Source organism: Chenopodium album, chromosome 3 (genome assembly GCF_948465745.1).
Source record: "Chenopodium album chromosome 3, dcCheAlbu1.1, whole genome shotgun sequence".
Classification (NCBI taxonomy): Eukaryota; Viridiplantae; Streptophyta; class Magnoliopsida; order Caryophyllales; family Amaranthaceae; genus Chenopodium; species Chenopodium album.
Genome location: NC_137836.1, coordinates 74618679 through 74633898, shown reverse-complemented (window position 1 = coordinate 74633898; position 15220 = coordinate 74618679). Strand labels below are relative to the sequence as shown.

Below are 15220 nucleotides of genomic sequence, written 5' to 3'. Positions count from 1 at the left end.
TTGACAACCTAACAGCAGCGGCTCATATTATCAAACATCAAAATATGGTTCTATCTTCTAGTAGCAGTGCAGCACTAGTACATTTACGTACAAAGTTGATCACTTCCTGAAGCTATACTGCTATAGGCATTGCATATGTTTGTTCTAAATGATTACGAGTATATACGTGGTATTTACATTGGACCAATATTTTATTCATAGAGTTTCAAATGTGGTTGGCCACACCGTACGGCCAGCCGCAATATAATTTTTAATATTTTTTTTCTCTCTTTTCTCTATCTCCTATTCTCTTTCCTATTTTCTTCTTCCCACCTAAACACACCCCTTTCTCAACTTTCTTCTATCTCTCCTCTCTCTTCTTCCTCTCTCCTCTTTTCATCCTCTCTAGTTAACCAACTCAAATTAAACAAGTTAAATGGAGCAGCGGTGGTAGGGGGTAAGGAAGCTCCTTGACTCTGTCGCCGAAAAACAAGCTAGAGGTTTTAAGGCCTAATTCAGCCATGAAAACTCTAGATCTAGAGTTTTTATGGCTGAATTTGGTCTTTTTAACCATATTTCAAGTGAAATTTGAAGCCAATATTAATTTTGAGGTATTTGTAGATTTAATCTTTTTTTTTTTTTAACAATTTTAATTTATTTTATGGTTGTGGGTTCGGTTTGGTTGGATCTAGGCGTGGTTGTTAGTGGTACGGGAGTTGGTGGTGGTGTGGTGGAGTTTAAGGTTTTGAGGACGGCGGTTGAATAAGATTGGTGTTGGTGGTGGTTACGGTGGGTTTGGGTGTGGGTAAATGGTTACTAGGTCGGGGGCTACTAAGGGTTACTAAGAGTTGCTAGGTCGGTTAGGGCCTAGGGGTTACGGGGTTACTAGGTCGGTTAGGGGTTACTAGGTCAGTGAGGGGTTACTAGGTCAGTCAGGGGTTACTAGGTCGGTTAGGGGTTACTAGGGATTACTAGATCGGTCAGGGGTTATTTGGTCAGTCAGGAGTTACTTTGTCTGGGAGGTTACAAGAGGGGTTACTTAAGTGGGGTTACTTGAAGGGTTACTGATATGTCACCTTGTCGCACCAGAAACGTGCTGCTGAAGATAAGGATCTCAGCAGCAATATAATGAAATTAATGAGAAAATCTGAGATCTCCAACAAACTATTTTGAATTCAAATGAGTTGTAAATCCGAATTATAAGTTTCAATACTTTGTTTTTTTGAAAGAAAACAGTTGAAACACTACCCAATATTTAGAGTACAAATGATTCACTCAAATCATTTATGCATCAAAGCAATTATTATTCTAAATCTTCTTAGCTTGTTGGTGCAAAAAATCAAATCCCAAATGCGTTCCTTGCTACCACACCTATGCTAGTCCGATCCAACCATCCTCGATCACCAACTGCAGCATCACAATTAACTTTTGCCACATTAGGAGAAGGCTTCCAGACCTTAAGACTGTTGTCCAAAACTCCACATGCAGCTTGCAAACACCATAAATGGTAATATACCTGTTGTAATCTTCAGCTAGCCGCGAAACTCTATCAGCAATTAACTTGTGGGGCACTTCTTTGTTATTAAACTAGTTTTATCCCCGTGCAAATGCACGGATTTATAATAATAAGACTTGAAAATAAAAATAAATAAATAAATGAATAAAATTCAATTAAAATGGAGTTAGTTTAAATGAAATGGCTTATATGTAACATTTTTTATTTTTGAATTTGAATTCATATCATGTCTATCCTTAAAATTCTCTTGTTAGATACATTATTTAAAATATTTTATAAATTATTGTAAGTTTTTTTTCATTAAATTTTTTTTATCATGTTATTTTTTAAGGGAAAAAAAGAAATTTAAAAAAAAAGCTAAAAAATATTTGGGCGGGAAAATTTTTGTTGTGAATGTGACATGTGTACTTAAGGGATAACTCTGGTGATTACTTTAGTATATAGTATAGATTAATACCAACAATTGTGCCTTATCTACTCTTGCGCTCTTTTTGTTGGAGTTTTAATAGAGAACTCAAAATAAGTTGTGATTCAAAAGAATATGTAATTTCTCCTTTATCTAACATTCTAACCTACATAAAAATATTGCATAGTAATTTTCATGGCTTCCTAAATCAAGCTAATTTCTTGAAATATGCTTAATTAGTCAATTGTTTTTGGCTTAATTGGGGGAATTAGATGCTATTCATTTTTGGTTTATTTGGTGATTACATTTATTGTACCTGGTTCACTCTCATTCATGAACAAATCCGTTTTATTCGATTCACGCTCATATACTATATAAAGATCTTTTTTTGTCCCTTTTTTAAAACATGGAAAAAGTGAGAATATATCCTCTCTTAAAATGATTTTTCATGATCTTCTTTTCGATTGAGCATTATTTGAAGGTGTTTTCAATCAAACTCTTTGTAAAACACCAAAGAATTGGAGACGTGTATCCCTGAATGTCGGGCAGTGATCTATTGTCACGCCACGACATTTTCCAATAAGCCATTTGATTATTTTAATTGCTATTAGTCATATTTCCTACACTATTCCCAAGCTCAACGAAAATAGAGATTCAAAACCGAACACAAGTAAACTTTGGTATCTCCTGACTCCTATATCATGGTCAATTCGAAGGCATGCAAATACTTGTGTTTTCAAGCAACATTTTCTTGTAAGTTGTTGGGTATGGCCCAAATTTTAGGCCATTAATTTGATGGGGTATTACAAATTCTTACATAGACCCTAGTCCACCTATCCTATGTGGACCAGACATTAAATACACTATTATCTTAATTAAATACAACTTCACCTTGTTCTTCAAATCCCGTCATCTTAACTTTTTTTTTTCCCTTCTTTATAAGATCACTCTTCCCTATTTTATCTGATTTTTTTACTTCTTTTTCGGTTATAATTTAGATCCACAACATTGTCTAGATCAAAGAAATCATGAATATTATCTCTTCTTTTTCTTTTTTTTCTCCTTAATTTCACTCTTCTGAACTTCCTCTCTCTTCTTCTTAACATTTTCTTGCTTCTTCTGAACTTTCTTCTTTTGAGACTCTTTCTTAGTCTTCTTTTGAGCTTCCTTTTTAGCTTGATTTTCAGTCTCCTTTTGACTTTCCTTTTTAGCTTGATTCTCAGCCTTCTTTTGAGCTTGATTCTCAGCTTCTTGGATTGGTGTTGAGTGGTGGATTTGGGTTGAAGTTAAGATTGGTTGCTGTAATAAAACAAATGCTTCTTGGATTAAAAAATAACAATATCAAAATTTGAACAGGAATCACAAATTATATGAAATAAAATCATAAAACATTTGAACAGTAATAACAAATTATATGAACTAAAACTACAAAATATTTGAACATTGATCACAAATTATAAGAACTAGAACCACAATATATTTGAACAGTAATCACGAAATATATGAACTAAAAACACAAAACATTTGAACTTATAAAATAAATGCTTCTTAGTTTAAAAAATAACAATATCAATTTTTGAACAGTAATCACGAAATATATGAACTAAAACCACAAAATATTTGAACGATAATCACAGATTATATGTACTAAAACCACAAATCATTTGAACAGCAATTACGAATTATATGAACTAAAAACACAAAATATTTGAGCCTATGATTTACCCGGTTTCTCCATTTTCTGAATGTTGCTTGTCTATCTTTTTTAAAATCTTTGGATCAACAATTGGACTTGTTATATCCAATTTCTTCTTCCTTTTGTTTCGGATTTGAGAAATTGTCCTGTTCAAATAACTCAGGGTTTCAATTCATCATTTAATTTCAAAATTCAACAATTATATAGGGTTTTAATTTACTTACAATTGATCTTCATCACTATCAGAAGAATTTGGGTCCCTAAAAAATGTGAAAATTGTTCAAAAATTATACCCAATTTACAAAAACTACGAATGAAATTTTAACAAATTATAACAACTACGAACGAGTAATTGCAAATTCAAAGAAATTTAAACAAAGTATAAGTTCAGAAATTTTATTTACCTTTCTGCATTGTTTTCTTGCTTTTCATCCATGGCTATGCTTGAATTTTCAGAGGAGAGAGAAACGAGAATTTTTCGTAGTGTTTGTGTTGATGGCTATAAGTTCAAAATCTAATATATATATATATAAAGGGGAGTTTTTTCCCGAGTTTTTAGAGAGCCACGTAGGATCTAATTTTCTCAGCGCGCCATGTAGGATTATAAATCTTAATAGTAGCCAATTAAATAAGAGATTATTAATTTCTTTTAGAATTAAATAATTTAAATGTCATGTAAGCAAAATTGGCGAATGAGATTTTTAAGTTTAAATTAATTAAATATTATATATTATCTTTTAATATTAGGAATTTTATCTAAATATATAACAAAATTTAGGCTCATAAATACACAAAAAAAAAAAAAAAAAAAAACTTATTTAAAAAAAATCAAACAAACCGTGCATCGCACGGGCTTCATCTAGTTTATTATGTGAGAGTGTTGTTGGAGTGGAAAGAAAGAAAGGAGAGGTTGGGCCGCTTTATTTGTAATGTGTTTGTGATGATGGATTGTGGTATTTGGGCTAGTGGTCCACCTATTTTAGATGGACCAGGGTCTACCATAGACCTATTGATGGAGTATTGGTTCAACTAAAAGCTTTTATATACATGTAGCATGATTAGTAGTGCTACTCATTTGTCATTTCTCTAGATTTTCTACTAGTTTGTATCATGAAAGCCACTAAAATGATTAGAGAATTCTTATTAACAATTAACATAGGAAGTAACTAGAAACATAGTTCGTGAATTTTCTATAACATCACGAATACAAGAATGATGAGAAAGTTCCTAGAATCTTCCGGGCATTTCTTTCATGCTCTATTTACAACTATGAATATAGGTCATGGGCATTCCAACATGATATACATACACACAAGAAGCCATACCATAAATAGAAGCCTTTCACCTCTTTATAATTCTATAAAAAAAAAATTACTTCCTTTGTTCTTACATTATATTGTATCAATGCAAACTTCTAACATAAAGTTATATTATATCAATGCCAACTTTATTACTCCATTTTATACAAGTATTCCATGAGTTTTGGCACTATTATTAGCCCTTACCTTGATCAATGGAGTATGTACAATTATTTTAATTTATAATTATTGATAATTAAATATATATTAGTAAAATAATGTATATCGGCTTGTGTGTCACGTCATTGTAGGAATAATCGAATAGAGGGAGTAACATTTAATCATATTTATAATAAAATATGTATTTAAAAAATTCTAGTTATAGATGTTTGCCGCGTTTGATGATGTCAATTTTCCAGGGATGGAGGAAATAATATAAAATAGTTTGTTAAGAACTATTATTTCATCTCTAATTTACGATGGTTTAATAGTATTTGGATATGAATAGGAGAGATACAAAACAATTTGAGCAAGTCAGGTAATCTTTTAAATTTTTTTTTTTTTTTTTGAGGAAAAGGTAATCTTTTAAATTGTATAATGTATAAGTTTTTTCATTGGTAATAGTTTCAACATTGCCTTTCGCATGGCGGGTTTATGGGTTGTGCTAGAGATGCATTTGTCGTGATTACCTATATTATATATGAACACATGGATAAAGTATTTTCGTGCAAAGAACGACAAGCCTCTATGGTTATCGATGGCTCGGCTGCCAACGGAGCTGCAATTAAGGCTCGCCATGGCATTAAATCTGCACCGCCACCGGTATCGCAACTGTATTTGATTTTTTTATGAGAGAATATGATAATATTTCAAACAAACTATTTTTTTTTAATTCAATTGAGTTGTAAAATCGAATTATAAGTTCCAATATATTTTTCTTTTTTTGAAATTAAATAGTTAAAACACTACCAATATTTAGAGTACAAATGATTTAGTCAAATCATTTATGCATCAAAGCAATTATTTGAAAATCAAACCAAAATTTTTATTACATGAGAAATTCCGAGTTTTTTCTAACTCATCACTTTTAGCCAGATCACGAGACAAAGACACTTGACATGTCGCGTCACGTAGGCGACAATTAATAATTAATATGCTAAGTAGGATTTATTTGAATATTTTTTTTCTAGAATAGGATAAAAAAAATATCTTAGAGTTTTATTTTCAATAAAACTAGATGAAGCCCGTGCGATGCACGGTTTGTTAGTTTTTTTTTAAAAAATATTTTATATTAGATAAAATTCCTAATCTCAAAAGATAATATTTTGTATTTAATTAATCTAAACTTTAAAATCTCATTCGTTAATTTTGCTTACGTGGCATTTGAATTATTTAATTGTAAAAGAAATTAAAAATCTCTTATTTAATTGGCTACAACTTAAATTTATAATCCTACATGGCGCTAAGAAAATTAAATCCTCCGTGGCTCTCTAAAACCTCGGGGAAAAACTCCCCTTTATATATATATATTAGATTTGAATAGATTTGTAGGATATAAAATAAAAAAATAAAAAAAATTAAAAAAAAAAAGTTATTTTAGAGTTTTATTTTCAGTATTTAGAATTTTTCCTAAATGTTCAGAGAAATTGAAAAAAGATCTATCACATTACATCTGTTCTTTTTAATTGTACATTATATATATTAGATAATAATTTTTATTTTAAAATTCAATAAATAATTCGTGCATCACACGGGACATATCTTAAATCGTTACTGCTACTTATTGTAATTAATTTCTTAAATGGCAAAGTTGTTGCAACTAATTGAAGTATTTTTCACCGTTTATCGGAAAACTGCTACTTATCTTAAATCGCTACTGGTTTTACCCCGAAACGACTTACCTGTAATTTTACAAATTTAACCTCTTTGAGAGGGCGGCCTTTTATCACCCCAATTGAAGGAAACTCGTCTTCAATCAAATGCATCAAAATGCTTCTTTATACCGCAATAAACTTGCGGAAAATCTCTTACTGTTGTTCTTCATTACCCTGTTTTTTCAATGAACTTAACACCCATATCTTCTTCATTCCACCATTTTTACTTCTGAAAAATGCTCATTATCACTCCTTTGCATCACCAGTAACTACTAATTATAGATACAACAGCAAAAACTTTGATTACCCATCTTCAAAGTCTAATTTTTCTATCAACCCCAGTTGTTCTTTGTCCCCTGCAGATTACGCCTCTCTTCTTAAATCTTGTATTTCTCAAAGGGCGATTGAACCTGGTAAGCAGATTCATGCTCAAATTTGCCTATCTGGGTTAGCTTTAAATGTTGGTTTAGCTACAAAACTTGTTGATCTTTATTGTAATTGCAATGCTTTGGTTTATGCACACCAACTGTTTGATAAAATGCCTAAGAGTAATTTGTTTTTATGGAATGTTTTGATTCGTGGGTATGCGTGGGATGGACCTTATCAAGTTGCTATATCACTTTATTATCAGTTGCTTGATCATGGGCTTAATCCTGATAACTTTACTTTCCCTTTTGTGCTAAAGGCGTGCTCGGCGCTTTTGGCTGTTAAAGAGGGTAGGGAGATTCATGAACATGTTATCAGAACTGGTTGGGAGAATGATGTGTTTGTGGGTGCTGCACTTATTGATATGTATGCAAAATGTGGTTGTTTGGAGAGTGCTAGAGGTGTTTTTGATAAAATTGTAAGTAGGGATGTTGTTTTGTGGAACTCTATGCTTGCTGCTTATGCCCAAAATGGGCACCCGGAAGATGCACTTACTTTGTGCAGTGAGATGGCGTTTGCGAGTCAGAGGCCTACTGTTGCTACCTTGGTGACAGTTATCTCAGCTTCAGCTGACATTGGTGCTCTTCCTCAGGGGAGGGAGATTCATGGGTTTAGTTGGCGGCAAGGGTTTGCGTTTCAAGATAAGGTTAAGACTGCTCTTGTAGATATGTATGCAAAATGTGGGTCGGTTAGAGTGGCAAGGAGGGTGTTTGAGAGGCTTCAGGAGAAAAGGGTTGTTGCTTGGAATGCTATGGTTTCTGGGTATGCTATGCATGGTTGTTACGATGATGCAATCGACTTATTTGAGGAAATGATCAGACAAGGTTATGTGCCTGATCATATTACTTTTGTTGGTGTCCTTTCTGCTTGTCGCCATGGTCGTTTACTGGATGAAGGTTGGAGATATTTTAACCAAATGATTGAAGAGTATCATATCAATCCTACGGTGCAACATTATACATGCATGGTTGATCTCCTTGGCCATACTGGCCGACTAAAGGAGGCTCATGATCTCATTATGGAAATGAAGGTTACACCGGATTCTGCTGTTTGGGGTTCATTGCTCAATGCGTGTAAGATCCATGGAAATATTGAATTGGGGGAATTAGCATTGGAGAAGATCATTGAGCTTCAACCTAATGATTCGGGGAATTATGTGATTTTGTCTAATATATATGCACAGGCTGGACAATGGGATGGAGTTGCAAGGGTGAGAAGATTGATGATTGGTAAAGGAGTTAAAAAGAACATAGCATGTAGTTGGATTGAATTGAAAAATGAAGTTCATGCTTTCCTCTCTGGAGACACTACACACCCCATGTGTAACACTATATATGCCGAATTGGAAAGGGTGACAGGATTGGTAATGGAAGCTGGATATGCTCCAACTACTGGGACTGTATTCCATGATGTTGAAGATGATGAGAAGACCGGTATGGTTTGCAGTCACAGTGAAAGGCTGGCAATTGCTTTTGGACTTATCAGCACTCAACCTGGAACAAGGCTTCATATCACAAAGAACCTTCGAGCATGTGAGGATTGTCATATCTTCATTAAATTTGTCTCAAAAGTGACACAAAGGGAGATAATTATAAGAGATGTCAATCGTTACCATCACTTCAAGGATGGCGAATGTTCTTGTGGTGATCATTGGTAAACTAGATGGGAGTCTTCTATTGAAATGCCGACGGTGCCTATATGCAGTGAAAGCAATATCTGATATCTACTCCCTCAGTTTTCCAGAAACAGTCTGGAGTCAGTTTCTCTCTTAAGGTGTCTTCATGTTCTCAATTTCATGGCTCCCATTACTTTACCATGGGTCTTGTGACTCTTTTTTGTTGCTTTGCTCTGGCATATTTCCAGTTCATTGGTCACATGGTTAATGCCTTGTTTGTTTTAAAGATGCAGAATATGCAGTTCCTAGGTCTGGCATTCTTTTCTTATAAATCATCAGCTGAAACTTTAGCAGTGCTTTTTATGTTCTGGAAGAAATGTTGAACAAAGCATCAATCGACTTGTGCATATGCCTGCTGGTGGAAGCAGCTTTTGTATGATGTCCGGAACCATTAAACATGCCAATCTCAAGACCATCAGAGGATCTGTTTCTATGTGAATTATGACTTCAGTTTTAACACTATTCATGAAGATGGGACTATGGGAGGACTAACGGAGCTAAGGTTATTATTTTACATTTTACTTATTGGGGTTTTAGTATGGGAAAGTTTTTGGAGCTTCCTTGACCATATACTATAATAATGATGTGACAGGAAAAGATCCCCTCTTGACCTTGTTAGAAAGAGGCAGCTTTGGCATAGGTTGTGGCAGCAATATCAGTATCAATTGCTTCCTTTGTTTTCTGCTTTTGTGATGCATATTCAGGCTTCAGATCCCATACTCTGTACATGCTGATGCATTGAAATCATCCAGAAATCAGGATTCAGTGTATGCTTTACATACCGTTGGTTTGTCTTGAAGTCATGACATTGAAGTGGTTTCATTGACTATCTGCAATTACAGTTCCAGCAATATTAAAGTTGTTTAAATACCAGTTCCAGCAATCATCAGGATGAGGTTGGTCTTCTTCATGCTCCTGCACCATCTCGTTGTCTTCTCTTACCATCGACATTGTAAGGCTGATCTAGTCTTCCCTGCAAGTGGTAAGTAAACTCAGCTACATCTTCAGAGGGGAATTCAACCAAGTCATAAAATGAATTCTTGACCCCTGATTAAGCTGCGATGAACTGGTCATTCTTTAGTAGGTTGCCAACATTTGTTACTAAAAGCAGTTAAATGTATTGGCTTTCTGCTAGAACTGTTGCTAGTAAAGCAGAAGAATCTCTGTAATTATTTGATGTAACTTTGGTGTCTAGTTAATGACATTTTGGGTCATTTTCTGGCATAATTATACTGCCTAACTAATGGCTTCCAGAATTTGATAGAACAACCTAATTGTACTTTTTGGTTTGAAACATCCTAGTTATACTTTTACCATGATTCAAAAGCTCATTGTATGCAGTAATTTGTAAGGGTGTGGTGATGTATGTTTAACAGAAGTAATTCGCAATGGTATGGCGGTAATTTGCAAGTATATTGTACCCCTCATGAAGAGGACATTCTAATGTATTTTATCTTACTTTGATTTAGAATAAATAAAATTTGCAAGTGTACTGACAACGATTATAGAATGGAGGAATTAGTCAGTAGAAAGAATTAACTTATGTCAAAGTTAATTTGCATATTATGTAATGATAAATGAATAATTTTTCCAATATTGACTTTGCTAAACATAATAATTTCTGCAATGACAAATTAAGTCATGATTCCTCCTTTTACTTGTTGACTTTTAAACTCCTATCAGTCAACAATTTTTAATTTTATTTTCATTTTCATTTTTGAATTGTTGGCAGGAAAAGATTAACAGTCAAAAATTTCAAAAACCAATAAACTACTGTAATTTAGAAGCGTTGACTTTTACAAGTACTATTAAACTAATCCATAATGAACAGTTAGTCACAATGTACTGAACATAAAAGCAGCAGAACACAACTGGGAAGTGTTTGAACATGCAAAGTAAAGACAAGATTCTTTTGAAGAACATCATTTTTGTTATTCTGAGTTCTTCTCAACCTCTTACAGTACATTTTAAGTAAATCATAGTTTTGATATCACTATAAAGTACAGTACTTGGTATATTACAAGATTGACCCTACTCAATATTACAAAACTACACCCAAACCAAAGTACCATTTCTACTTTCACAGATTTATCAAATAAAATTGCAGATCATCAACCTAAACTTTATTGCAAATTTGTAGCACAAAATTAACAACAGGAAATATAAATTACTTGCTCGGTTTGATACTAATAATCCCGTTACAAGTATAATTTGAACTAGTAACGCGACAACTAAAAAAACTGAAATTTTCCATCACAAATCTGGACTCATCATCTTCATCTTCTTTTCAGAGGAAGAAGCAGCAGCATCAGTAAAAGCCTTGTTAATCAATTCAATAGTTTTATGTTGATAAACAAGAATCATCTCCCTCTTCTTACTCTCCATTTCAATCCTCAATCTTTGATTATCTCTCATCAAATCAAGTTTTTTCCTCTCAATTCTGATAAAATTCTCAGCAAATCCCCTCATTTGAGCACCCAATTCACCCATCAAATTCCTCCCATTTTCTCTCTCCTCCACCCCACCAACCTCCTCCCCTCCATCTTCAAACCCCACCTCTTCTTCCTCATCATCATCCCCTTCCCAATAACTCTTCCTCTTCTTCAAATCCCTCAAACTCCTCATACCCCCGCTTCGATACCCGTTTCCAAATCCCCGCCCCATCGCACCAACCCTATCCCTCCTCAGCTTCTCCATGCTCGCAAACCGAACACCCCCGCCTTCCTCATCATCATCGTCACTACCATGTCTGACATAATGATTACTACTATTATTGTTATTGTTATTGATACAATCATCAGCGGGAGCAATAGCGGAGATGGGGAGGGGACCGCGCTCGAGCTGATCCATGAGACTGAAATAGATCCAGGGATGATTGTGGTAATTATAGTTAGGACCCATCTTCTGTTTTTCGGCACGGTAGCGCTTTCGAAGCTTCTCGATCTTGTGGCGGCACTGAGTGCCGGACTTAGAGGGGTCGTCAAGGCCGCAACGAGCGGCGACAGTGATGGCAACTTCTTCCCATTGAGAGGCTTTTAATTGGCCGCGTTTGAGGGAGTACCATTTTTCTTGGTATGCTTTGATGAGGTTGAGGGTTTCTTCGTGGGACCATGGGATTGGTTGGGGTTTTTTGAGGGGTGAGTATGAGAGTGCTTGGATGATTGGTGGTGGTTGTGGTTGTGGTGGTGGTGGTGGTGGGGTTGATGTGGTGGTGGTTGTGATTGTGGTGGTGGTGGGAGGTGAGGGAGGTGGTGATTGTTGTGGTGGTGAGTGTGGTGGTGGAGATTGGGGTTGGGGTTGAGGAGAGGAGGACATTGTGGGAGGAGAGAGAAAAGGGAGGAGAGAGAAAGAGGGAAAAGAAGGGGTGGTGGTGAATGGTGGTGTGGTGGTGGGTGAAGGTGGGGTTGATAGGAGGTGGGGTGAATGGATTAGGGGGGTTTGGTGAGATGGGTAGTTAATGGACTCGACCCATTATGGGTGGGTGGGTTTTGATCCATGTGATGGGGGATTTGGGATTTAGAGGACGAAATCGGATATTTTGGTAACCAACAAGTATTTGGATCGACTGATGTCTAACTAAATCATTTTAATCAAATCGTTGGGGTACTTGGGAATCGAACGCAGCATCACTTGTGGAGTTGTGGGGAGTGTTTTTCTCATAATTACTCCGAAAGATGTAACGTGAATCAAATTCGGATTAGTTGAATTCTAATATTTGGGTTGATTGTTTTTTTTTTTTTTTTTCCTATTTACAACAAATCCAAAGGTTCAAACGGCATTTGTTCTCCTTGCTCACGCTATCAAGCAGCATTGGACAATATCGTCACATATCGGTTTGGAAAAGGATTTTTCTAAATGCAAATTGATATATTTTCACCAACGTTTTGTTAGGCAAATTAGATAACGGATTTTATGGCTAATAATAGCCATAATTGTTCTTTTATAGTTCCATGTATTATTAAATATTAATGTAACTCTTAAGATGATTCGTTCTCCTATCTCGAGTATAATATATATGGTAGCCGTAGGTTAATGGAAAGCATATTAACAAAAAAAAAAAAAAAAAAAATTATTAATAATAATAATAAATTACTTGTGTTGCTGCCCAGGATCGAACTGGGGACCTTCAGTGTGTAAGACTGACGTGATAACCACTACACCACAGCAACATTGTGTAATAAGTTTAACTAATAGCATAATTAATCATTATGATTATCTAAATCGTGTTTTTTTTTTTTTTTTAGAAGATCGTTGTTTCGAAGTGCATAAAAAATTAAATACTACATCCGCTAATGGTTATCTGTAACTTTAGGGTATTATTTGTGAGATATAAAAAATTTCAAATTTGTAAATAACTATTAATGAAGGTAGTATATGGATCTCACTTTAATTTAAAATCCAAGCTTGATTAATTGTCAGACATTATCCACATATAAAAGTATTTACCATCCAAAACCAAAGGTCCAAACTCCAAAGGCATTATAACCTTTTAGAGTTAATATAAAAGTTAGGTACTCAACTTTGGGCTTTGTTGCAAATTGGGTACTCAACTTTCAATATTGGCAAATTGGGTACTATGACCTACCTGAATCTTCTTTTCCGGCAAGTAACCTACACTATCAGGTTACCATATTGCATTCTATTAAAAAAAAACAAAACTTAACCTCTTTCTCTCTCTCCTCCTTTTCTCTCTTTCTCCATTAATAAACCTCCATTTATTTTTCAATTATGCAGTAATATTTTCAACATTTCTACTTTTAATTTGCTCTTTGCACATTATTATTGGTGCAATTCGAAGTTTTTTTTATATATATATTTAATATCGCAAATTTTCGGGAATTTTTTGCTGATGATCGGATTAAAACTGGCACAATTTTTTATGGAGGTAAATTTCTTTGTTTCTCTATTTTAACCATTGAAGATGCAAAATTGATTTAAATGGTTACTGAGGTTTTGAATTTAAGTAGGTAGATTGTTTGGGATAATGAATTGAAGTGAAAAGTATTTTATTTTTGGTTAATGTTTTTAGTATATGGGAGATTTTGAATTGCCATTTATGTAGAAAAAATCAACAAATGTTTTTCTTTGACTTCCACCAAAGCACCACTGCATCCACATCCCCACGAAATTTCCACCTCCATGAAACCCACGCCCACAAATCTGCCCACCCTCACGAAAAACCCACAAATTCAACCGCCCCCACGAAATCCCTCAAAAATCCGACCACCTTCACGAATCCGGGCCAGGCCACCACCCTCACGAAACTTAGGTTAACACCCTCGCGAAAACGTCCTCATAATTCCAACCAACCTCACAAAACCCAAGCCACGAAACGCACTCAAGAAATCCCCCACGAATTCAACGGAAACCACTACGAAAACCCCACAAATTCGACGAAACCCACCTTGAACTAGTTTCTTTAAGGTTGGAGAGAAAGAAAGTTGAGCTAAAAGAGGTTGAATAGGAGAGTGAAAATTGGGGAAAGATGAATTTTTTGGTTAATAAATTCAATTGAAGTTTTTTTTTTTTTTTTTTTTTTTTAAAAAAAGTTATTAATGCTTGGTAACCTGTTAACCTGTTGTTAAAGGTCAAAATTCAGGCAGTACCCAAGTTTAGTACCCAATTTGCCACAAACCAAACTTGAGTACCCAATCTACAACATTGAGCAAAGTTCAATACCTAGTTTTTATATTTACTCTAACCTTTTATGTACGATAAGAACCATGAAAACATAATACTCTAAAGTCTAAAGTGTACGTGAGCCGTGAGATTGACTAATATAGTTTTTTTTTTTTTTTTTTTTTTTTTTTTTTTTTTTTTTTTTTTTTTTTTTTGACAAAAGATTAATATAGTTGTTGTGAGGCAATAGATTGAAATTCCTCGGACAAAGAAATAACAATTGGCCTAATTTTATCAAAAGAAGTACATGAATTCTCGTCATGATATTTTACCTTCTACACGATATGATGACGTGATAATTTTAATCCATCCTCATAATCATCACAAAAATAGAAACTTACAAGGATTCAAAGCAAAATTTACATCCAAGAACTTGAAGAGCTACAATTAGCATCTAATATGCTACTTTGGTCTTCATTTGTCGGCCTTACATAAACTCATTTTAGGAAAAATAATTTGATCTAAGGGTTGATGAGATGAGTAAAGAAAGATTAGTTGAAATAGGGGTTTACAAGAGCAACTCAAGTTCGATTTGAAAGTTTTCATTAAGTGAAACTCATATGAATCAAACATGCTCTTATGTATGTAGACAAAAAGAATATACAGAGTAGATGAAATCCCTAGGAGTGTCCAGTATATTGGAAAAATAGGTGTTTGAAGGCCCAACATAA

General features: G+C 34.4%; 1 protein-coding gene, 1 non-coding gene and 1 pseudogene across 3 annotated transcripts; 1 reads left to right on the top strand and 2 right to left on the bottom strand.

Moving 5' to 3' along the window:
• The first annotated feature begins 6884 nt into the window (after positions 1-6884).
• On the top strand, positions 6885-10384 carry LOC145625371 (pentatricopeptide repeat-containing protein At2g01510, mitochondrial pseudogene; annotated as a pseudogene). Its single transcript, XR_014110492.1, has 2 exons — positions 6885-8968; positions 9098-10384. The product of XR_014110492.1 is annotated as a pentatricopeptide repeat-containing protein At2g01510, mitochondrial pseudogene (transcript).
• A 592-nt stretch (positions 10385-10976) lies between these two features.
• Positions 10977-12235, bottom strand: LOC145616852 (uncharacterized). The gene has a single exon (XM_081671574.1). It carries the CDS (start codon positions 12183-12185, stop codon positions 11124-11126), a length of 1062 nt encoding a protein of 353 aa, XP_081527700.1. The 5' UTR covers positions 12186-12235; the 3' UTR covers positions 10977-11123.
• A 731-nt stretch (positions 12236-12966) lies between these two features.
• TRNAV-UAC (transfer RNA valine (anticodon UAC)) lies at positions 12967-13039 on the bottom strand. Its single transcript has one exon. It is a non-coding gene; the product is annotated as a tRNA-Val (tRNA).
• Positions 13040-15220: the final 2181 nt, after the last annotated feature.